At 37.6% G+C, this 24,703-nt stretch overlaps 1 protein-coding gene across 2 annotated transcripts in view; it reads left to right on the top strand.

Annotated features, from left to right (window-relative positions):
* LOC103095662 (zinc finger protein ZFP2-like) overlaps nt 1-24,465 on the top strand; it is a 33,957-nt gene extending 9,492 nt beyond the window's left edge. For both annotated transcript variants that reach the window (XM_056796455.1, XM_056796456.1), the window contains exons 4-5: nt 15,799-15,925; nt 22,647-24,465. In XM_056796455.1, coding sequence (XP_056652433.1) covers nt 15,799-15,925; nt 22,647-22,714 — 195 coding nt within the window. In that variant the 3' untranslated portion in view covers nt 22,715-24,465. The remainder of the gene's footprint in view (nt 1-15,798; nt 15,926-22,646) is intronic.
* The last annotated feature ends 238 nt before the right edge of the window (nt 24,466-24,703 follow it).

The following is a 24,703-nucleotide window of genomic DNA, read 5'->3' as shown; positions in this document are numbered from 1 at the left end:
AGGGAATAAGAGGAAGGGATAAGGCAGTGGATAGAAACAGGAATTGCTTCAATTCACTATGTCACAAGCAGAGAGAAGGCCCATGTGGTTCGATTTCACAGGGCAGATGGGTATATGGTGTCCAGTGAGGCTAGAAAGAGGTTGTGACCAAAGTATGGCTTTGAGAGCTAAAGATCAAGATTGCTAAATGATACTAGGGGCAATAAGAAGCCATTGGAATTGGTAGAAGAGCTGAATGGTCTAATCTGTGCTTAAGGCAAAGGGCTTTGGTAGAAATGTGGAGGATGGACTGAAGAGGTAAGGGATAAGATGCAGAGCAACCAACTTTGGAGTGTGGGAGTAAGGGAAGAGAAGAGTATTATAATTTATACAGTATTTGCTGTGTGCCAAACACTTCACTTTAAAAATATTATCTCATTAGATCTTTCAAACACCCATGTAAGTTGGTAGTATCCTCCTTTTATAGATAAAGAAACTGAGGCAGAAGAAATTAAATGACCCAGGATCATGCAGCTATTAATTTTCTGAGCCTGGATTTGAACTCTGCACTTTTGGAGTTCTGACTCAGTCTGGCTCAATCATCTTTATCACCAAACTCTCTCTGTCAGAACCTCTAACACTAGAAGAAGAATGTTAAAAAAGGTATTGAGACCATCCTCTCATCTTGATTGGCTCAGGAGACTAAAGGCTTAGGTTGTTAATTTTTCTTTCCTGGTTTCCTAATTTCCCACAGCAGCAGTGAAGTTCAAATGTGCCTAGATGTTCAACTGATATAATGGAGTCCAATGGGTGTTTCACTAAGCTAAGGTGGTGGTAAAGGTCTGTCAGTGATTGCAGAGATGACAGTTAAATGTATACAAGGAGAATGTAGAAACAGAAGAGCAGAGTGCAGGACATAATCTTGGAAAATAGACACAGTTTGAGGTCATGATATGGTTGATGGTCCATCAAAGAAGACTAAAAAAGAGTGTGGTCAGATATGTAGTAGGTAAAGACGTAGAGAAAACTCCCAAAGGAATGAGGATCCTGGAGGAGAAAGTGGTTAACAACATTGAATGGGAAGCAGATTGTTGTGAACTGAGAAAAGACCATCGCATTTGGCAATAAGAGTTCAATAAAAACTTGGGAGACAGCACTTTCATTAGAGGGAGAATGAAAGCCAATATATACGGGGTTAAAGAGTGAGTCGGAAGAAAAAGAGTTCAGACTTTTTTTTTAAGAGTTTGGCTAAGAAAAGTAGGTAAGGAACAGAACCAAGATGGCAGAGTAGCAGCACAGAAAGCTGTAACTGCTCTGAGAAACCTCTCAAACCAACCTTAAAATAGTACTTAAAAATGAATACTAGAGTCACAGAACCAACGAAGTGTAAGGGTTAAAATTAATGGTTGGACAACAATTATATGAAATTATGTGGTGTCAGTATTATATCTTGAGTCAAAATTTTATTTACAAATATTTACAAAATAGAGAGGAAAAAATAAAGTAGAGAAGTGTGAAGGAGATAGAGAAGTTATCTATCCTATCTTAATCCAGGCAGAGGTTAATTAGCTCCCACCCAGAAAGCCCGGTAGTGAGTAAACCACATGATCTCCTCCAAGATGGGAAGCTAGTCTCTCCAGAAACTAGGAAAGGAGTTAGCCCTTCACTCACCCCATGAAGTACTCCAAGAGTCAGAGTCCAAGTTGAAGCCAAGCTCCAAGCCCACAATCCAAGCCAAAGTCTCCAGCAAAGCTCCTTCAAAGACTATCTCCAGAAGACACTCTCTTTAGACAATCTTCTCAAAGACAATCTTCTCAGACTGAGTTTGGGACTTGCTTTTATGGTGACTTCTTGTCCCTGCCCCTCTTCTCAGGGGCCAATCATGATTTCCAAATTGTCTAGCACTGCCTAGGGGGCAGTGTCTGTGGGATTCACGCCTCTCATCCTCTGAAGTGTCAACTCTTATCAAAGGCCTCTGAAGGTGTAAACTCTTACCAAAGGATTCACAAGTTCCTGGAGTTGTCACCCATTTTAGAAAGTGACTTGGGAACTCCTCCATCTAGTTCAAGCTTTTGTTGGTCCAATCAAAAGGTAGACAAAGGAGACATAATCCTGTCTTAAGTTTAGTGAGGTACTAAGTAGGGGTACTTAAGTTAGTGTTCACTCAAGATAGACAATAGAGTAAAGAGTTCTCTTTCATAAAAGGGATGGCGTGAAATAGCTCCTGTAGAAAACAACTCGAAAGGTAGGCAGAAAAGTCTATTTCAGTGGGAAATTGGAAGTAAAAATGCATAGAGGAGTGCAAGCTGCCTTCCCCCCCTCCCCCAACCTTCTGCACCAAGTCCAAACTGGGCACAAACCAATTTTGAGACCTGGCCTCCTGTCTAAGCCAACAGTGGGCATGCCATGCCCCTTCAAGTCCCAAGGCCTGGCACAAGCCTGCAATGAGTATCCAAGTCTGTAGAACTTATAGCCCCTTAAAACTTGTGGTGAAGCTCCACGCCCCAGGGCAAGATAGCTCAGAGTGCTCTGAGCCCTACAAGCCATTAGCAGTTTCTAGAGGAGATTGAACCAGGAGCAAGAATCAGCATCAGAGCTCTCAGTTCACACACCACAATACCATCTTAGAAGAACTGAAAGTTGAAGAAAACCAAAATTAAAGCTGAATGTAGAAGCAAGGGAAAATTAAAGTTCAAGCCAGTGCATTCTCTACTCTGAGAACAGAGTCCACCTTTAAGATAAAAGTTTTTAAAAGTCCATTAAAATGAGCAAACAGCAAAAGAAACACCTAATCCTAGAAAATTTTTATGGAAACAAAGAAGAGCAAGGCATAGACTCAGTAGGACACAGTGAGATCAAAATAGCCATATGTGAAACTTCAAAGTAAAATAGGAATTGGTCACAGGCACTGGAAGAGCTCAAAAAGGAATTCAAAAATCAAATAAGAGGAAGAAGAAAAATGGGGAAAAGAAATGAAAGAAGTGCAAAAAGAAAGTAACAGCTTAAAAAGCAGAATTGGTCAGGTGGAAAAAGAGGCACAAAAATCCAATGAAGAAAAGAGTTTCTTTGATAATCAAATGTAAAAAGAGGTTCAAAAGCTCATAGAATAAAATCAGTCTTTAAAAATTAGAATAGAAAAATAGAAGCTAAAGATTTCATGAGACATGAAGAAATAATAAAATCAAAAGAAAAAAAAGTAGAAGAAAATATGCATTATTTAATTTTTAAAATTGACCTGAAAAATAGATCAAGGAGATACAATCTAAGAATATTGGTCTACCCGAAAGCCATGATTTAAAAAAAAAAAGCATACAAGAATATAACAAGAATATTACAAAAAATTATCACAGAAAAATTGTCCTGATATTCTTGAATAAGAAGGTAAAATAGAAATGTAAAGAATCTATAGATCACCTCCTGCAATAAATCCCCAAATGGTAATACCCAGGAATATTATAGTCAAATTCCAGAGCCCCCAGGTCAAGGAGAAAATACTGAAAGCATCCAGAAATAAATAATTCTACTATCATGGAGCCAGTCAGGATTACTGTAGCAATTAAATTTTGTTTCCCTGCTATAAATATTATATTTTATGAGGTTTATTAAAGATTAAGAATTTAAGAAAATACAAGTAAGAAAGCACGTGCCTAGGAGGGACGAAAGGCCCATTCAATTTCACTTACCTCATGAGAGATGCATCTGCTTGGAAGGGGAAGTAGGAAGAGAGCTCAGTAGGCTTTTACAGCCAATTAGATAGAAATTTTTTATCTTGCCCAGGTGGAAATCTCAGTGAGATTAGAGGGCATCTCGGGAACTAGAGCAGGGACTTCTGGGGATTGAAGTCCGGGTTTCAAATCTCCATTTTTACATTTCCCCAAATGATCCTCTGGGAAAAAGATTTTTCCCAAAGGATCATGAAAACATAATCAACTTAAACATTACAATAATTTGAGGATAAGAGGAAAAAAGAACAAAACCAATAATTGCTGGACGCATTGACAAAAAGCCAGTTAGGGGGAAGTCCCCTTTGGCATGAAAGTATAGATACAGATAAATGTTCAATCAACCATATCCAAAGTTCAATTTTGATCTTCTTCTGCAGCTTGTGGTCTGGAGGCTTCTTCATGGTGTCTTCTCCAACAGTTCAGTTTCTGGATTCATAGTGGTAGCATCTTTCTTTACCTAAAATTCTTCCTAAAAAGAATTTAAACTTTTCAATTTAAAATAATAATATTTTTTACATTTCCCCATTAAAATGGTGATTGAAAAATACAGGATCACTTAGGAATGTATGGCTGAGTTATGAGGTATATGAATCAATTGGTAAGAGAAATTAAAAAGACATCAGAAAAATCCAAATAAAAAAAGAAAATTACTGGATGAAAATATAGACTATCAAAGTCTTATGTGTAAAAAATTCTAAGTAAAGGAATCAAAAGGTTAAAGAAAATCTCAATACTGGTGGCATGTGCTTCAAATATAAAAGGAGAGAAAAAATAAACTGAAATAATATATTGAACATGCAAGAAAAATATAATGAAAGAGTTTTAAAAATTTAAAAATGTAGCTTATAACTATTGACACTCTGTGTCAGCTAAGAAAATATAGAATACAGGGCTTTCTCTCCAAAAATGAGATCCATTTCCTCTTCATACCTGGCCATGATCCACTGTGAGTACAAGCAGATGAATTGAACAGTAATTCCAATGTGTAGTTATCAATATCCCCAAAATTCTCAATAGCCCAATTAATTACAATAGCAAACAAACACACTATCATATTTCACAGAAGTTGCTGTATGACATTTTAAAAGCCTATGAACTGATGGATACTTGTCACAATTTTTACAAATGTAGAAAATCTTTCAACCTTGGCAAATCCATTTTTCAACAAAGTAAAACTCTTTTTGGGTTTAGAGCATCATCAAGAAATCTAGATATTCTGGTGGAAGTAAAATGAGCTGAAGAGTATTAATGAGAGATGCTCCTTTTTTGGAGGCATTTTAGGGATACAAATGCCCTGGGATTAACTGCCCAACTTCCATTCACATTTTTAGAAATGCGGAAGTTGGGGGTTAAATTGTATTTCATTTCAGCTGTTAAAATGGGCCTTACCTCTTGTGTTAGGGGCAGGCAAAAATGACCAGAGATTGTTAAGAAAATTCTAAAAACCATGTCTAAAAACCCTTAAAATCAATTTGAGATATTTAGCACATTAATTTTCCAAAGGTTGTTATAACAATTTTCTGAAGAAGTCCATCTATCCTCTATGTGACAATTTACAAAGTCAAAAATATAAAAGCTATTTTTTAAAAATATGGGCCTACTCAATGTTTGTTCGTTCAGTATGGTCATTGGGGAAAAGCAACAGAATATAACAGTAGTTAAAACTCAGTACATTAAAATGAACAGTATAACAGAATAATATTGAATGCAGTAATATAGTAGTAGTAGTAGTCTCTCGGTAACTGAGGATGACTGTCTTTGTGCGCTTTCATCTGTGATGTTGATGAGTGTGCACAAAAACACTTGTGCGTGAAGGAGATTAAGTGGAAAAGTCGTTACACAGAGACAGTCCCACTCTCTCAGCATTGGAAGCCTGGAAGTCGTTACACCTGGAGACTTCCTCAACTGCATTGGATGGCCGTGTTGTCTTTTGTGCACCAGCATGCCCTAAGCACTCCACAGTGCTTTGCTGTGTCGCCCTCTCAGTCGTTGAACCTTCTTATTGGTTTCTTCCGTCTGTTCAGCCATAGCAGTCTTCACATGCTGGGTGAGCAAAGCCTTAGTTCACCAGGGGTCTACGACCCAATGGCTACCCTCACAAGGTTTGGCCGGCCTGTCGAAGCCGTTGCCTGGGGTGTGGCCTCTGCTGCATGCCAGCAGCTACTAAGAGCTACAAGTGAGAGCTGGGTGTCAGGTGAAGGTCAGACCATACCAGAGGTACTACCCCTCCCTGAACACCCCATACACCCCAATGCTGCATGAACTTAAAATCACAAAGTTAAACCATAAACAAAACAATCAGCAAGTGCAATAGAATACAGAGATTTTTATAAAACATTGGAGTCTGAAATGCCTTAAAAATATAACTCCAGTCTCTTTAAAGTTCCTTGGGTTTTTTTTATCCATTTAGATACCTATTGTTGGAAGGCAGATTGATAATGGCTAAGCAATGGGGTTTAAGCGACCCATCCAGGGCCACACAGCTGGGAAGTATCTGAGACCAGATTTCAACTGAGGACTTCCCATCTCTAGGCCTGGCTCTCAGTCCACTGAGATACCCAGCTGCCCCTCCAAAGTTAGCTAAAGAGTTACAGAGAGCTGAATTTTTTTTCCTGAATCTCATGTGAGGTTAATGAAAGAACCAAATATAGTTAAAAGATATCCTTTTAAGTACCCCATGCTTGTAAGTTCCTGTTTGGAAAAGCCTCTTCCTTCTTTCCCTTTCTTTCTCCCTTCCTGTGATTCCCTGCCCCCAGTCCAGGTGGAGGCTAATCATAGCCTAAGGGAAAATTACCCCTATTTTTTACCAGCTGATAGAAATGAGTCCTGAAGAAATTGGGTCTGCTACCAGCAGCCTGGGTTATGAGCCGTCTGGGTCAGAGGCCAGAGGTGTGGGAATCAGCTGGGCCAGGTGAGCAAGAGAAAGACCTATGAGCAGGAGCCTATGGGGTCTGCGTAGCAGAAACAGGCAGGCAGTGGTAGGGAGGGCGGAGAGGCAATAACCAGGAACAGGAGGAGCAGGAGTGATTAAAACAGGTCCAGATTACAGGCAACAGTAGCCGAGCCAAGCTGAGCTGGGCTGGTGGGAAGGCCAGAGCTGATTAAGATGGTTTTCTAAAAAAGCATTTTGGAGAATTGTGGCTTAAAAAACAAACAAACTAGGCACTAGCTATTAAAGGCTGAACTTAAAAGATCAGAAGGTTGAGGGTATTTCGTTTTCCCGAAGTGGTTATGCCCAAACTGTGGCAGGTAAAAATTAGTTTTTCTGCTAGAAGTATTATATTTTTAGAGGTTTATTTAAGATTGAGAAATAAAGAAAATACAAAATAAGAAAGCTCATGTCTAGGCCGAGAGAGCCCATTCACAACCACTTGCATCTTGCCTGCTAGGTAGAGAGCTGCATGTGCTCAGAAGCGGAAGTAGGAAGAGAGTTCAGTAAGCTTTTACAGCCACTTAAATAGAAATTTTTGATCTTGCCCAGGTGGAAATCTCAGTGAGATTAGAGGGCATCTTGGGAGCTAGAGCAAGGACTTCTGGGGATTGAAGTCTGGGGTTCAAATCTTCATTTTTACATTACACAGGATTTGGTAGCTTCTCCATTGAAGAATTGGGAAGGCTTGGAATATGATATTCCAGAAGGCAAAGGAACTAGGTTTATAACCAATAATCACCTACCCATCAAAACTGACTATATTCTTTCAGGGAGAAAAAATTGTCATTTGATAAAATAGAAAATTTCTAAGAATTTCTGATGAAAAGACCAGCCATAAACAGAAAATTTGATGTCCAAATACAAATCCAAGAGAAGAATAAAAAAATTAATAGAAAATTTTAGGGACTCATTAAGGTTGAATTTTTTTATTCCTTCATGGAAAGATGATAGTTGTAAGTCTTAATATTTTTTTTATCATTATCATAGTAGTTATAAGAAGTATTCATAGAGTGCATGAGAGTAAGCTGTTTAGGATGATATACAAAAAAATTATCAAGGGGTGAAAAAGGAGTGTACTGAGAGGAGGAAAAAGAGGTAAAATGGGAGTAAATTATATCACTTAAAGAGGTGCAAAAACCTATTACATTTGAGGGGAGGATGAGGGTGGTGATGGGCAATGCTTAAACCTTATTCATTAGAATTTGCCACAGAAAGGGAATAACAACCAGTTTCATAGCAGTGTAGAATCCTATCTTATACCCTATAGAGAAGCAGGAGAAAAATAAGAATTTTGTTAGGGAGAGGACTAATATAAGGGAGGAAGAATTGCAGGGGGGAGTGATTAAAAGAGAAAACACTTGTGTGGAGGCACAGAGTAAAAGGAGAAAGTGCAATATCAAAAGGGTAAAGCAGGACAGAGGGGAATGTACAGATGGTAATCACAAATGTGAATGTAAATAGGATGAACTCACCCATAAAACAAAAGCAGAGTGAACTAAAAAGAATCCCATGATATGTTGTTTACAAGAACACCATTTGAGACAAGTAGACACACACAGAGGAAAGGTAAGGGAATAGAACAGAATCCATTCGGCTTCAACTGAGATAAGAAAAGCAGGAGTAGAAATCATGATCTCAGACAAAGCTAAAGCTAAAATAGATCTAATTAAAAGGGAAAAGGAAGGAAATTATATCTTAATAAAAGGCAGTATTGACAATGAAGTAATATCAATATAACATGTGCACCAAATGATATAGCCTCCAGATTTTTAAAGGAGGAACAAAGTGAGCTTAAGAAGGAAATAAAGAGTAAAATTAGTTTGTAAGGATCCTCAACCTTCCCCTATGAGAACTAGATAAATCTAACCAGAAAATAAGCAATAAAGAAAGTGAGTGAAATTTTAGAAAAGTTAGATTTATTAGATTTCTGGGGAAAATTGAATGGGGATAAAAAAGAATATGCCTTCTTTTCAGCAGCACATAGTATGTGCACAAAAATTGGCCTAAACTAGGGCATAAAAACTTAACAACCAGATGCAAAAGAGAAGAAATAACAAATGCATCCCTTTCAGATCATAATGCAGGAAAAATAGAGTTCATGGAAAGGCAAATTGAAAATTAATTGGAGGAGACAGCCAAGTGGCTCAGTGAACTGAGTACCAGGCCTAGAGACACAAGGCCCTAGATTCAAATGTGACCTCAGATACTTCCTAGCTGTGTGACCCTGGGCAAGTCACTTAACCCCCATTGCCTAACCCTTACCACTCTTCTATCTTGGAACCAATACACAGTATTGATTCTAAGAGGGAAGGTAATATTTTTTTAAAAAATTAATTGGAAACTAAGTAAACTAATTCTTCAAAATGAACAAATTATAGAGACAATCAATGATTTCATTAAAGAGAATGGCAATGAGAAAACAACTTATCCAAATGTATTGGATACAGCCAAAGTCATACTTTGGGGAAATTTTATATATCTGAATGTAAGTTTATATTAATAAAACAGAAAAAAATCAAAGAATTGTGAGTGCAACTAAAAAAATTAGAAAAAGAACAAATTAACAATCTCCAATAAAATGGAAACTACCAATAAAATGGAATCAAACTACCAAAAAACTATTTTATGGAACTAGAAAAAAATATTAGAATTCTTACGGAAGAACAAAATGTCACAGATATCAAGGGAATTAATGAAAGAAACTGTGAAGAATGGAGAACTAGTAGTACCAGATCTCAAATTGTACTAATCATCAGAACAATCTGATACTGGCAAAGAAATAGAATGGTGGATCAATGGAATAGATTTGGGGTAATTGACTGTGGCAATATAATTTTTGATAAATCCCAAATGCCAGCTTTTAAAAAAATAAGTATATAAATAATATAAATACAAATTAGTATTTGACAAAAACTTATAGGAAAATTATAAAAAATTATGGCAAAAATTAAGTATAGACCAATATCTCACACCCTGTACTAACATAAGGTCAAAATGGGTATGTGACTTAGACATAAAAGGTAATATAATAGTATAACTAAATTAGGGGAACATAGAATAGTTTGCCTGTCAGATCTCTGGAGAAGGGAAGAATTTATAATCAAAGAAGAAAAAGAGAACATTAGTAGAAGTAAAATGAATAATTTTGACTGTTAAATTAAAAAGGATTTGTACAAACAAAACCAATAACTAAGTCTAGAAGGAAAACAACAAAGTAAGTAAACAAGTAAACAAATTTTATAACAGATTTCTCTGATAAAGGTCTCCTTTCTGAAATATATAGAGAACTAAGTCAAATTTAGAAGACAAGTCATTCTCCAATTGACAAATGGTCAGAGGTTATGAATAAATAGTTTTCAGAAATTAAAGCTATTAATAATCAAATGAAAATGTTTTAATCACTCTTGATTAAAGATATGCAAATCAAAGCGACTCTGAGGTACCACCTCCCACCTATCAGATTGGCCAATATGGCAGTAAAGTGAAAAACATTTGAGGAGATGTGGCAAAACTGGTATGCTAATGCATTGTTGTTGGAGTTGTGAACTGATCCAACTATTTCAGGAGGGTAATTTGGAGTTGTGCTCCCTGTTGTTGTGCAAACTATTCTATGTTCCCCTAATTTAGTTATACTATTACCTTTTATGTGCACACCCTTTGATCTAATAAAAACATTACTAGATATTTATCCCAAAGGGATTTAAAAAAGGTGATGAGGAAGCACCTACTTGTACAAAATTATTTATAGCTGCTCTTTTTGTGGTGGCAAAGAATGGGAACTTGAAGGGATGTCCAATGATTGGGAAATGGCTGAAAAAATTTTAGTATATAATTGGGATGTAATTCTATTGTGTAAGAAATGATGAAGAGAATGATTTTAGAAAGAGCTGAAAAGACCTAGATGAACTGATGCAGAGTTAAATAAGCAGAACCAGGAGAACATTGCACATAGTAACAGCAATATTGTGGAGTGCTCAACTATGATAGACTTAACTACTCTCAGCAATACAATGATCCAGGACAATTCTGAAGGACCTATGACAAAGAATGCTATCCACTTCCTGAGAGAACTGTTGAAGTCAGAATGCTAATCAAAGCATACTATTTTTCACTTTTATTTATTTGGATTTTATATTGGAGTTTTGATTTTATGATTGTTCTCTTACAAAAAATTAACAATTTGGAAATGTTTTGCATGATAATACATGTATAACCCAGATCGAATTGCTTGCCAGTTCCAGGAGGTAGAAAGAAGGATAACTTCAGAAAACTTATGTGGAAATTTATTATATGTAATTTTAAAAATAAAATGTTTTTATAAATAAAAAAAGAAAAGTAGATGAGATAGACTGATAGCTCAAGGGATGATGAGAATTTAGGGAAGGTTTCCTTAAAGCTGAGCGAGATAGATATTTGAAAGATGTTGGTGGGGAGGTGATTGAGGTTATGCTGGGGAAGACAAAATGGGGTGAGATCATCTGCCCATAGAGATGGTTGGCCTTAGCAAACACAAAGGCTTCTCCTTTCCTGAGAATTAAAAAAAAAAGAAGCTCTGGAAGATTATATGAAGAGGTTTTGGAATGGAGAAAATGCAACCAATTATTCAATAAACATTTATTTTATTTAAAAATTTCCCCCCAATTACATGTAAAAACAATTTCCAACATTGTATTGAATTCTCTCCCTCCCTATGTGAAAAGATATGTGAAAGATATTTCACATCTTTTTTTTCTTTCATTCTTTTCACTTTGCTCAATTGTTTCTTGATGTCTCATGGAATCACTATTTTCCACTTACCTAGTTCTGATTTTTAAAGCATTCTTTTCTTCACTGAACTTTTGTATTTCCTTTTGCATTTGGTCAATTTTACTTTTTTTTGGTAAAGCTATTTTATTTTATCAATTGTGTGTAATAAAAATTATCCACACCGGTTTTCTGAAGTTATATGATCCAAATTGCCTCCCTTCTTCCCTTCCCTCCCCTTTCTCAGAGATGAAAAGCAATTTGATCTGGGTTATACATGTATTATCATGCAAAGCATATTTCCATATTGTTCATTTTTGTAAGAGAATAATCATATAAATCTAAAACCATAAAACAAAAACTGAAATAAACTTAAGTTAAAAATTGCATGCTTTGATTTGATTCCCACTCCAACAGTTGTTTCTCTGAAGATGGATAGCATTCTTTGTCATATGCTCCTCAGAATTGTTATGGATCATTGTATTGTTGAGAGTAGCTAAGTCTTTCACAGTTGATCATTGCACAATATTGCAGTTACTATGTACAATGTTCTCCTGGTTCTGCTTATTTCACTTGGTATAAGTTCATGTAGGTCTTTCCTGCTCTTTCTGAAATCTTGTTCATCATTTCTTATATCACAGTAGTATTCCCTCACCTTCATGTACCTCAGTTTGTTCAGCCATTCCCCAATTGCTGGATATCCCCTTAATTTCCTTTTTTTTTGCCACCACATAAAGGGCTGCTATAAATACTTTTGGACAAATAGGTCCTTCCTCCGCCCTTATAAAAATATTTTTGGGTTACAGACCTAGTAGTGGTATTATAGCCCTTTGGGCTTAGTTCCAATTTGTCCTCTAGAATGGTTTGGATCAGTTCACAACTCCACCAACAATGCATTAGTAGTATCTGAATTTTGCCACATCACCTCCAACATTTATCAGTTTCCTTTATTGTCATATTGGTCAATATGATAGATGTGAGGTGATACCTTAGAGATATTTTTAATTTGTATTTCTATTCAAGAGTGCTAATTCTACTTTTTAAAGAAATTATTTTCCTCAGTGAATTTTTGTCCCTTTTTTCCCATATGGTCCATTCTGATTTTTATGGTGTTCTTGTCTTCAGTGACTTTTTATATATTTTTCCCATTTAGCCAATTCTGGTCTTGAAGGAGTTCTTCTCTTCAATGGATTTGTGCCCCTTTTTAACCAATTAATCTATTCTGTTTTTTAAAGTTATTTTCTTCAGTATTTTTTTTATGTCTGCTTTACCAAGCTATTGACTAATTTTTCATGATTTTCCTGCATTCCTCTTATTTCTTTCCCCAATTTTTCTTCTATCTTTATTATTTGATTTTTAAAATCCTTTTTTTGAGCTCTTCCTTTAATTCTTTTTGGGCTTTTGACCAATTCATATTTTTCTTAGAAGCTTTGGATGCAACAGTATTGAAATGATTGTTTCTCCTGAGTTTGTGTTTGGTATTCCCTCTTACCAAAATAAATTTCTTTTTTTTTTCATTTTTGCTAATTTCCCAACATTTTTCTTTTCTTTTAACTTAAAAAACTTAAATTTGGGTTCTGTTCTTATGGTGAAGGCAGCAATGTTCAAAGCTTTGTGCAACTGTCTTCAGATCTAGCTTTGGGGAATTTATAAGTTTTCAGTTCTTCCAGGTGGCATGATGTAAGGAGAGGTATGTTTATACTTTCTTGGCCTGTATTCTTATCTGTGAGCAACCATATCTACTCTTTTCCACCTTGGAACTGTGACTAGGTTTCTTTGCTCCCCTTCATTCACAAGACTGAAGTACCCACTTGTGTGTCCTAGTGCTTTTCATTCCCGTGAGACCACAACCCAGGAGTGCAACATGGATTTCTGTATGAGCAATGCAATAAAGGTCTGTATCCAGAGCCAGCAAGGGGATCCCTATAATCTTGTGAGCCTGATACCTCCATTACTCTCCATGACTGAGAGCTCCAGAAGTCTTTGTTGCTGATTCAGCCACCTCCAAAGGCTTTTGCCATTGTGGGACCTACTTTCATGTGCTATTCTATATTCCATTTCTACCTCTGTACAATAGATTCTTTATGAAGGCTTTCTAAGTTGTTTTGGGCTAAAGAATTATTCACTCCATCCTTTTGTGGATTCTGCTGCTCCAGAATTCATTTTGGGCCTTATATCATAGTTCTTAAGAAGGTAATTTGATAGAGATCAGGAGGGTTTGTGTACTTTCTCTACCATCTTGACTCCAATGAACATTTATTAAATTCCTACTATGTGCCAGGCACTGTGCTTAGTGGTGGGGATGCAAAATAAGGCAAAGAATAGGGCTTTCCCTCAAGGAGCTAACATTCTAATTGGGGAGACAACAAACCCACAAATCTATAAAAATATCTGTAGATAGGGCAATAGGATATAATTCAAAGACGAATGAAGATGTGCTGGGAAAAACTTCCTGTAGAGTGTTGGATTTTTATTGAGATCTGAAGGGATCCAGGAGGCCAAAATGAGGAGACAGAGTACTCCAGCCATTTTGGAAAGCCAGAATGTAAGAGATTGAATATCTTCTTTCTGGCATGAGGCCAGTGTCATTCAAAGAGTAGGTGGATGGAAGTAAGGTGGAAGAAGACTGACAAAGTGGGTGATATTTAGGTCCTAAAGCTAAATCAAAGGAAAGGTACTCAGATGAGAGTGTATGATCAATATTCACTAAGCATTGATTAAGCACCCACTATGTGCTAGGCATCATTTTAAAACCTGGAGATTCAAATGCAAACGAAGAAAGACTGGCCTATCTCCAAGGGGTTTACACTTTGAAGGAGAAGACAACACAGAAAAGAAAGTTGTAAAGGGGACAGGAGAAGAATATATCAGACCCTGGGGCATGGTGGAGAAACCAGTCAAAAGTCCTTTGGGGAGATATGTGAGCTGAGCCCTCTTCTTAAGTAGATATTTGGAGTCCATGACCTCAACCCATGATAATGAAGAAAGTGTGGATGAAAAAGGAAGGAAGTTTAGAAGAGCTTCTTCTGCTGGGAATGACTTGGAAATTAAATGGATTATTAATGCATAAAGCAGTGGCCTTTCTATTGTAATTGCTCATAATATGAATAAATGCCATGCAATGAAGATTCATAACATAGCAAACCCTAGTCAAAAGGAAAATGTAAATTCTTGAGAATCTAAAAAATGAGGAAAAAAAGTATTAAATTCTTTCATTGTTCTGAAGTTCAATAATAGAAATGAAGGAAACTAAAGGTAAAATATAGATTACAAATAGAAGAGAAATCATGTTTTTAGAAAGAGATCAAAATAATGAGCAAGTAAAAAGAGATGTTTATCTACATGAAAGAGAGTTGCTCCAAAATAATAGAATATCTAGAGCAGTGAATCCCATAATTCTGTCAGAAATGGAAGAAACTGAAATGGAAGAGCACCCAATACCAGTTGTACCCTGGTTTTTCCATGGAGCAATAAAGTAGCTGATCCCTGCCAAGTATCTAGGTATTTTCAGATCTGACCACTCTTTTGTCAATTATCCATCAGTCAAACTTTTAACTAATTCTCTTGACTTTTGATCCCCAGGATTCTAGAGTGCCACGGGCATGTGTAGATAATTTGTTTTACATTAAAAAACTTATCAATTTCATTCCTGTGAATTGGCTCAATCTCCAACCCCAGTAAATAAAGTACTACAGTCTTAATAAATAAACACTCTCCTTTCCTCATTATAGTTACCCTTCTTTTTTATGTCATTAAATATTAAAATGAATGAATATATTCCATTAAGAAGTGAAATTGATTTCCATTCATAATTCCATTATGAAGATGTTTTGGGCAAGACACATCATAACTTAGTTATCTGAAGCTCTCAATATAAAACTAGAAAATTCTTCTTCGCTTGCCTAGAAACAGAATCTGATACCATGTATTTCTTAAGAATTCTCTTTGTGCTTTCACATAGTTAAAAAGATTTCAACTTTTTAGGAAATTAATTTGATAATTTCTTTTTATTTGTTGTCACTAATCACTAGCAATGTTTTTACCCAGAATAAACAGTACTTGTCACCTTCTCACAAACTCTTCCTAAAATGTTCTTACCCTATCACTTCTAACACTTGTGATGAGGAATTTATGATCACCTTCTGTCTTTTCCACAGAATCTCATGACTCACTTAGAAATTACATACTTTCTCCCTGATTCTGTAGAGAGAAGCATTTCAGAGTAATACATTTCTCCAACTTTTATTATTCCAACATGATTCTCAGTTCAAATAGAAAATGCTTTTCTAGATATTCTGTTGGATTCTGAATGATTATGGCCTTTGTAGGCTATACAGTTTCTTCCTGTAAATTGGTGAGACTTGGACCAGATGAATTCTGAAGTCTCAGATCTAAATTTTGTAACCTTTATTGATTTAGGAATTGGTGACCTTCAAGGATGTAGCTGTGGACTTCACCCAGGAGGAGTGGTGCTTGTTGGACCATTCTCAGAAAGAGCTGTACAAAGAGGTCATGCTGGAGAATGTTCAGAATCTACTCTCCGTGGGTAAGATGCATTCCTCTGTTAACTCTGAATCTCCTCTTAAGGGATTGTCTTCATTCCAAGCTAAATGTAAAGGACTTTCAGCCTTCGTCAATGGTTAAAAAAGCAAATTATGATCTCAGACAAAGCTAAAGGAAAAATAGATCTAAAAGGATGGTAATTACATCTTGATAAAAGATTGTATAGCTATTGAGGCTATATTAGTACTTAACATTTGTGGGCCAAATAGTGTAACCTCCAGATTTCTAAGGTAGAAACTACAGGAATATAAGGAGGAAACTGACAATAAAACTATACTTATTGGTAAGGACCTCAACCTTCCGCTATTAAAAAAATCTAAAAATACATGTAACCAAAAAATAAACAAAAATGAGTAAAGGAAGTGAATGAAATTTTAGAAAAATTACATTTAACATATATCTGGAGAAAACTGAATGGAGTGAAACAGGAATGTACCTTATTTTTAGTCACCCATGGAACAAAGGAAAAATTAACCATCTGCCTGGTTATAAAAAGTGCCCAACCAAATGCCAAATGCAGAAATAATAAATGAGACCTATTCAGATCATAATGCAATAAAAAGTATAATCAATGAGAATTAGTGGAAAGACAAATTAAAAATTTATTGGAAACTAAATCTCATACTTCAAAAGAGGTTACTCAACAAACAAATCATAGAAACACTGATTTTTTTCAAGAGAATGACAATTTGGAGACAGCATATCAAAAGTTATGACATATAGCCAAATCAGTACTTAGGGGAAATTTTATATCTGAATGATTATATAGAATAAATAGAGGAAAAGAAGATAAATGAATTGGGCATGTAGCTAAAATGAAGAGAAAAAGAAAAAACTAATAATCTTCAAGAAGAGACATAATTGGAAATCCAGAAAATCAACTGAGAAATTAATGAAATTGAAAATAAGAGAACTGTTAAACTAATAAATAAGATTGGGAGTTGGTTTTCTACAGGAAAAACCCCAACAAAATAAATAAAGCATTGGTTAATTTCATTTAAAAAAAGAAAGAAGAGAATGAAATTACCAGTTTCAAAATTGAAAAGGCCAGTTTCACTGACAATGAAGAATTGCAGCATTACGAACTATTATCTGACAATATATCTGACAGTGTAAGTTAAATGGATAAATATTTTACAACAATATAAATTTTCCAGATTAAAAAAGGATATCTCAGAAAAAGAAATTGAAGAAACCATCAACACATCAGAGAATCCCTAAATAGAAATGGAGTAAGCAAGCAAGGCCTACAGGATGGTTTCTGTTGTGTTTTATTTCTCTCTCCTGATCCCTTCCTTATTTTTTCTGTTCAGGGCTTCTAGTTCCTAGAGAAGATATTGTCTCCTGTTTTCAGCAAGGGGAAGCTGTTTATTTAGAAAGATAGTTAGTGAATCAATTTAGATAGTGTAGGTTAGATAGGCCTGGTCTGGCCAGGCAAGAAGCACCTGTCCTTGAAGACTGTTACAATAGGTTTTTTAGAAATTTTAGATTTCTAAATTAGGAATTTAGGTATAGTCATAGAGTGTTAGAATAATAATCTCTCTTTCCTCCTTTCTATTTTCTATCTGTCCTTCTCATTAAACTAAGCATTTTATTCAAACTGCTCTCCTCACTTTTGTCAAACTCCTACCATTTAACCATTACAATATGTAGGATTTTGAGCCCTTACCATTAAAAAATCAAAAGTGCTTATCTCTCCACAGGGTCATCTTGTTGCCTTATTTTCGTTAAATTTTTTTTTTACTTTAATTATGTGTCAGGAAGCTTTCCTTTGTTGCTCCTGAAGTTGCCTCTTTCTTATTTTAGGTAGCTTCAGTTCAAAATTGAAGCCAGCATTACAGATTCACAATCTTGGAGGTCATCTCATCTAGCCTCTAACTGGACATGTGTTTTGTCTCTAAAATCTCATATAGGCAACCTTCTACCTTACCATGGCAAACCCTTCCTATTTGAGAAGGGTGTACTCTTCAGAAAAGTCTTATTAAAAAGTATAAAATGGTAGCTCACCACCCTTAGTTCTGCCTAGTCTAGCAAGTTTATTCTCTCTTCAGTTTTTTCTGAAATTTCAGCCCAGATATTAGGAAAGGAAGGGAAGGAAATAAGAACCTACATGTACCTGCTGTATGTCCTGATCTGGGCAAAGGACTTTATAATTATCATGTGATCTCACAATATCCCTGTGAGTTTGGTACTATCATCATCCCCATTTTATTGTTGAGAGAGCTGAATCAAACAGAGGTTAAATAACTTGCTCCAGGGGCATTCAGATACCATGAATTTGAGTCTGGTTTGAACTTGTTTTTCTGACTCCAGGTTCAGACCTCTTAGCCCTATACTCCCAACTGCCTTTAATTTCTAGATAATGGAAGCTGTGGAATCTATCCGTCCTTCTATGAAAGAGGTAAAGATGGAATTTTTTTTATTCCAAATGGGCTACATGATCTTTTCTTCCCTCCAAAGACCCCAACAATGAGTACCATGGAAATCATCCTTGAGACTCCTGGAACCATTCTGTAGGCCTTACTTGCATGTCCCCTTTCCCCATGGAGTAATAAATGATCTATTTCTCTATGTCCTCATCCCTTCCTTCTTCCATATGCCTGGGGCTTCCAGATCCCAGAGAGGATTTGACCTTCTCTTTTCAGCAAGGGGAAGCCCCATGGCTCCTAGAACAAAAAGCCCCAAGGAGTTCCTATCCAGGTGAGTGAGATGAAAGCAGGTATATGAGTGCTATTATCCAAAGAGGCTTCTATATTGTAGTAAAGGGAGTGCTGTAGGCAAGCAGACCTGACTTGGAATTTGTTTTTAAACACATTTTGGCAGTGGGATCCTGGGCAAGTAATTATACCTCTGAGCCTCAGTTTTCTCAGCTGTATTAAGGGAGAGAGAATTGGACCCTATGGCTTTTCAGTTTCCTTCCAGCTGTGATCCTCAAAGAAGTCATTGTTGGGAACTTTGGAGCACAGAACTTTCCTACAAGCATCTAAAAAGGGCGGAGGCTATCCAATGTGAACTCTTTCCTAGGTTTATTGAAGACAACAAGTATTTCAGAAGTCCATATATGTGTCAGAACCTGTAAGCACCAGGGATATGGAGAAAGGCAAGGGAAGAGCCCTGTTCTCAGAGAGTTCCCTTTCTAGAGGGGAAGACATGGACACAGCTATGTGCAAGCCCATCCATTCCAGAATTCATTGGAGTTAATATAGAGAGGGAAGGCCCCAGGACTGAGGAAGACTGGAGAAGACAGAGTGTGGAATGAGAGGTTAGAGACGGGACTTCAAAGAAGCCAGGGGAGCATTGCCAGCCTGATGGGCAGCCAGAGAAAACCTACAGAGTCAGGGGATGGAGTGTCCTGGTCAGAGGAAGAGGGAGCCCTTACCACTGATCGTTGCATGTGTGGAGGGGAGTCAGGTAAGAGATGCCTGAGAAGGTAGGAGAGGGGAAGAGAATAAAGGAATTTAACAGCCAGACAGAGGGTTTTCTATTTGATGCTAGTGAGAGGGAGCCACGGGGGTTTCCTGAGAGACAGTGACATGATCAGAAGTGAATTTTAGGAAGAGGACTGTGACACCTGGGTGCAAGATTGAGTGGACTGGTGTGGAAGAGGGAAATGCTAAAATGAATGAAAAGACTGGATTTTGCAAAGCTATCTCAGGAAAAGATAAGATGGAATTCTGCTGCCATCAGGGGATGGGAATAGAGCATTCCAGCTAAATAAAAGGAGGAGCAGTTGGGGACTGCTGGGTTCTTCTCTCCTTGGCTTGAAGAGGGAAAGAACAAAATCCTCAGTGAGCAGACAAAGCTACATCCACTAAATCCTTTGCTGAACAGTAGAAGATCCAGACCATTCATCTGATACATTAGTAGGATAGAGACTTTCTCCCTTCGGGGAAGACAATAGCCTATCCTGCAGAAGATTCATTCAGTCATATCTCTGAGACAAGAAGTACCAACATCTTCAGCCACAAAGACATTATCATCGTCTGGGACTTGGTCCCAGACTTGTGCTTCAAACCCCCTGAGACCATCTATAGAAGAGCAATAGTCAGGGACTTCCTGTTTCCTCCGTCCTCGTTTCTACCTTAATCCTTTACCCAATAATTAGTTATTTTTGCTTTACTGAACACTCAACCATTTCAAATGTACTAGAAGGGGGATTGCAAATACATCAACTAAAGAAGAAAGAGACCGAAGGGGATTCCCTCTTACCTTTCAGCTCGAATCAGATCTGACTCCATTAGTCAAATTGCTCTACCTGGGGTGGGAGGGAGAATTGGTGCTATTCTTTATCTGTTCCCTCTTTGTCAAGTATCTGTCAAAAATTTGGTTCCTTCTTGATTTCCCCACTAGTACACTGGGAGAGGCTGGAGGCAGGGAGGCCAAGAAGCAAGCCCTTGAGATCCCTCGGCTGTGGGGTGATTTAGGCCTGATCCTTGAGAGTGGCAATGTTGGGAGACAAGGGAAGGGGGGAGAGAGATGAATGGGTGAAAGATGATAAGTGAATGATGCCTCGGGAAGGAAAAGGGTGTCCTGCTTTCCTGGAACTTCCAATCTAATACACAACCATGGAGATGTCATGAACCTCACTGAGGTGAGAGCAAAAGAAAGTGCCTTCGTGTGGAAATACCTTAAGTTTGGGAGGGAAAGAAGTAAATAGAACAGAAAAGAATAACGGTTTCAGAAGGAGAATAGAGTTGTTGAGGGACTTGGAAATAATGATAATAGTAAGAGCGAACATTTGTAGACATCTTGCTAACTGCCATGCAATTTATCAATATTGTCTCACTGAATCCACAACTGTGAAGCAGGTACTTTTATTGTTTTCCTGTTAGAAATAAATGGACAGAAGAAGAAATAGAATTCTTAAATAATCCCATATCAGAAAATGAAGTCCAACAGGCCATCAAAGAACTTCCTAGAAATAAATGGAGACCAACAGATATCTTGTGACTTGTCTAGTATCTATCATATGGGTAGAAAATGCCTGGGCCTGGATTCGAACTCAGGTCTCACTGACTTCAGGAATAGTGCTCCATCCATTGGGCCATTTAGCTCCCTCTTGGTAGAAAAGATCTTTGCATCATAAAGGCAGCAGCTGCATACAGGGGAGGTCAAAGATAAAACACTACTTTTTTGGTTATGAGGATTGAATTAAGATGAAAGGAAGACATCAGGGAGAAAACAATTAATTTTCCTAACAAAACATGCATGGGATAGTCTCAGAAAAAGAGAGGAGGGTAGCAGAAAGCATCAGAAAATAGAACTAGACAGCTGGTGGTGTATAAGAAAGGATCTTGACCCAAAGAAGCAGAAAGGCATTTCGAATCTGCAAAAACCAAAAATCAGTGAGAGGCAACGTAAGGTCTGTTTTTGCCGAATGTGTGAGACGGTCCATGATGGTTTCGGGACGGCTCGTAACGAGCTCAAAGAGCCAGTCCTCTCATCTGGAGTACAAACATTGTGACGTCTTGACATGGTCCTCGCAGCAGTGTGGAGAGATTACAGGGTGACTGCAATGAGGCAGCTACTCTGGTGTAGGGAACAGGCTGTAAATGAGGGCATGAGCATGCCTTGCACTGCCCATAGGAATAGATTTACACGTGTATGTTAGCCTGTTACGGCGGTGTGGAAATAACGTTAGAACAGATTGAGAACCCAAAATAAAATGTCGCACTTCGTTTTAAGGGGTCAGAATTTAATATCATCGATCACTGCATGAACATCAAAATCCTTTTATGCCCAATCATGTGGTTTGAAATTGCTACACAAAGAAATGTTTTAGGCTTCAAACACGTATATGCTTATTGTTCTGGGGAGGAAATATATTAATAACCAACCTGGACAGTTCTTTATCATATAAAGTTCCATTAAAGCTTTTTTAGCTGTATACACTTGGACATCATCATGAACTTCCAAAGTTTTCACGAACCCCTAAAGGGACACAGCATAAGAGGACCAATACTGAATTATGCTCTTCTCTTCCTGAGAAAAAGATAATGGGCTCCACAGAGAGTGTGAGATATAATATAAAGAAACAGAATGAACATTTAGTATATCTGCAACGAATGGCATCTCTTCAATTTGAATAGAAAAGAAGAAAACTTGAAAATAACAATGAAAATGACTACATGACAGTTTAAGAGTAAACCTATTTCTTAGCTTAGCTTATTAAATTTACTAAGAATGACCCTGTGATGATACATCTAAACTGATCAGTACAGAATGTCAGGAAGTTTGCTTGAGGTGGACAAAAGTATAAATATGATCCACAAGAGGCACTTAAAGGTAAGCTAGGAAGCAAAGTGGGAAAAGATTGTCTAGTACTGTGGGCAGAGCATGCCCAGTCATGGGATTTGAGTTGTCTAGCCACAGAGAGGTGGGTCAGGTCACTCTTCCACTCGGAGCTCCTGGCCTAAATTGTGAAGTATGAAGAGAATCCTGGGTGTGCTACAAGATTCCTGCCTTATTTGTATGTGAAGGTATTTCTAAAATCAGCCTTCTTGTGGATGTGACCAAATAGGTTCCCCAGAGACTGGTTCTGCTTGTTAAGTTTGAAAACTCCTTGACTAGGGACATAAAAATCAGTTTACTTTCTGCCACCAGAGGAAAGAACGTATATTTGTGTGTGTGTGTGTGTGTCTGTGTGTGTGTGTGTCTGTGTGTGTGTGTGTTTCTATGTATATGTCATCATTTGTTTTCTTCAGATGCAGAGACCACATTGGAAGTCAATGAGACTCCAAAGCTGAGCCTTTTTGTGGAAGGATCCGGCTAGCAAAGATTCATGAGCGACGGTCCCCGCGACTTCAATTTAAGAGAAATTCGTGACTCTAACATCAACCAGAATGACTGTGAATTTGATGAAACTGGAAAGAGATGCAGAGAGTATTCAATCCTGAATCACCAAGAAAATAACCTCAGGAAACGATGGTCCTCAGGATGGTGAATACAGCAAATACTCAACAGAGCGGCCTCCTGGGCCCCATGAGAAGCCTTCTGAAATGTGCAAGTGCGGGGGTAAGGGAGGGGGAATGGCCTTCAGCTGGAGTTCAGACCTTCTTGGACACAAAATGTCATCCTGGAGCAAAGCTTTGTGTAAGTGGTAACGGTTGGAGGCCTCCAGTGAGAACGCGACGCTCGCTGGACAACAGAATCCTCGTCCAGGGGATCAATGCGGAAAGGCTTTCCAAAGTAACTCCAATCTAGGAAGCCGACTCCACGCTGCAGAGAGACCTCGTGAGGGTCACAAATGAGGCTGAGCCTCAGTTGCCGCTCTTGGCTCCTTTGACAGAGAAGAATCCACCCTGGAGGGAGGCCTTGGACATAATCCCTGTGGTGAAGCCTTCAGGCAACAGGCATCTCTTATCCCCAGCATGAAAATTCCTGTTGGATAGAAATGACTGTCATGAATGAAGAAAGGCGTTGAAATGGATGTCACAGCTTGTTGCATATTAAAAAATCCTTCCAAGAAGCAGCTCCATACGGACTCCCTATGGGAAATCTGTCTCTTACTTTATATCAGAGAATTCATGTGGAGAGAAACATAATGAATTAGTAGACAGTATTCTTATTGAAATGAAGTCATGGTTGTGGGAATGGCTTCCCATCAGGCTCCTACATGCATGTGCACTGGAGAAATCATGCTGGAAGTCACGCTTAATGTGTCCAATTCACGGGAGAAGGCCTCTTGCTATAGCACAGAATGCGTTGGATCTCCCCACAGAGATCTCATTAAACACCCCAAATTTTACACTGTGCATAATATCCTACAATGCTAAGGAATTTTTCTCTGAAATTCTAATGTTTGGCATTTCTCCTCAACATTTCATGGCATTCATATTTTATAATTTCTTCAGCTATTCTCCAGTTAATTGGCACTCGCTTTGTTTCCTGTTGTTTAGAAATCCTCCTATAAATATCTTGGTAACTGTTGGACACTGATTTCTGTAAGCAGTAAGGAGTCCCAAGACCTTTATTCTAGGAGGGTCTCTGGCCCAGACCACCTGTATGACTCTGGATTTTCTCCATCTCTCCCTCTGTCTCTTTAAGAGGCAGGAAAGAGTGCAGGATTTCTAAGTAAGAGCAGAGAGGCAGGAACCTGTGTGGGAGAGCTGAAGATTCCATTACTGAGGAGACAAGGAGAGACCATTGGGAGTTTGAAGTCTTTTGTCTCTGGACCTAGAGGGGAGCAGGAGGTCAGTCTCGGTCTCTCAGACAAGGGTCACTACTGGCAGTTTTTTACTACTGACAGTTGGTATAGAGAAATGGATTTAAAGAGTTCGTGGGTGATGAATGTCTGTTTAATTAGTGTAGATAGGTAGTTAGTAAATATTTTATAGAGTAGATTAGATAGGCCTGGCCTGGCCAGGCAGAAGAACCTGTCCTTGAAGACAGTTAGAGTAGGTTTTTTAGAACTTTTAGTTAGAATTAGGAATTTAGGTATAGTCAATAGGTATTAGAATAATAATCTCTCTTTTCTATTTCCTATCTGTACTTCTTCTCAAATTAAACTATTGTTTTATCAAATTGCTCTCCTCATGTTTGTCAAACTACCATTTAACCCTTACAAGTCAGATAACCTATTCCTGCCTGAGTTTCCCCATGCAGAGACTGGGCATACTAAGAGCACATACTTCTTAGGGTTGGTGTGAGAAGTAAAGGAAACATTGTAAAATGCTTCTCAATCATTAAGTCAGTATGAAAATACTATCTTATTTTAGAATGAACATTCCTTGGATCATAAGTATCATAGTAAAGCTAAAAC

The sequence above is a fragment of the Monodelphis domestica genome, chromosome 4, assembly GCF_027887165.1.
Source record: "Monodelphis domestica isolate mMonDom1 chromosome 4, mMonDom1.pri, whole genome shotgun sequence".
NCBI classification, from domain to species: domain Eukaryota; kingdom Metazoa; phylum Chordata; class Mammalia; order Didelphimorphia; family Didelphidae; genus Monodelphis; species Monodelphis domestica.
Note: the sequence above shows the minus strand (reverse complement) of the source record. Positions and strands in the feature narration are given on the sequence as shown.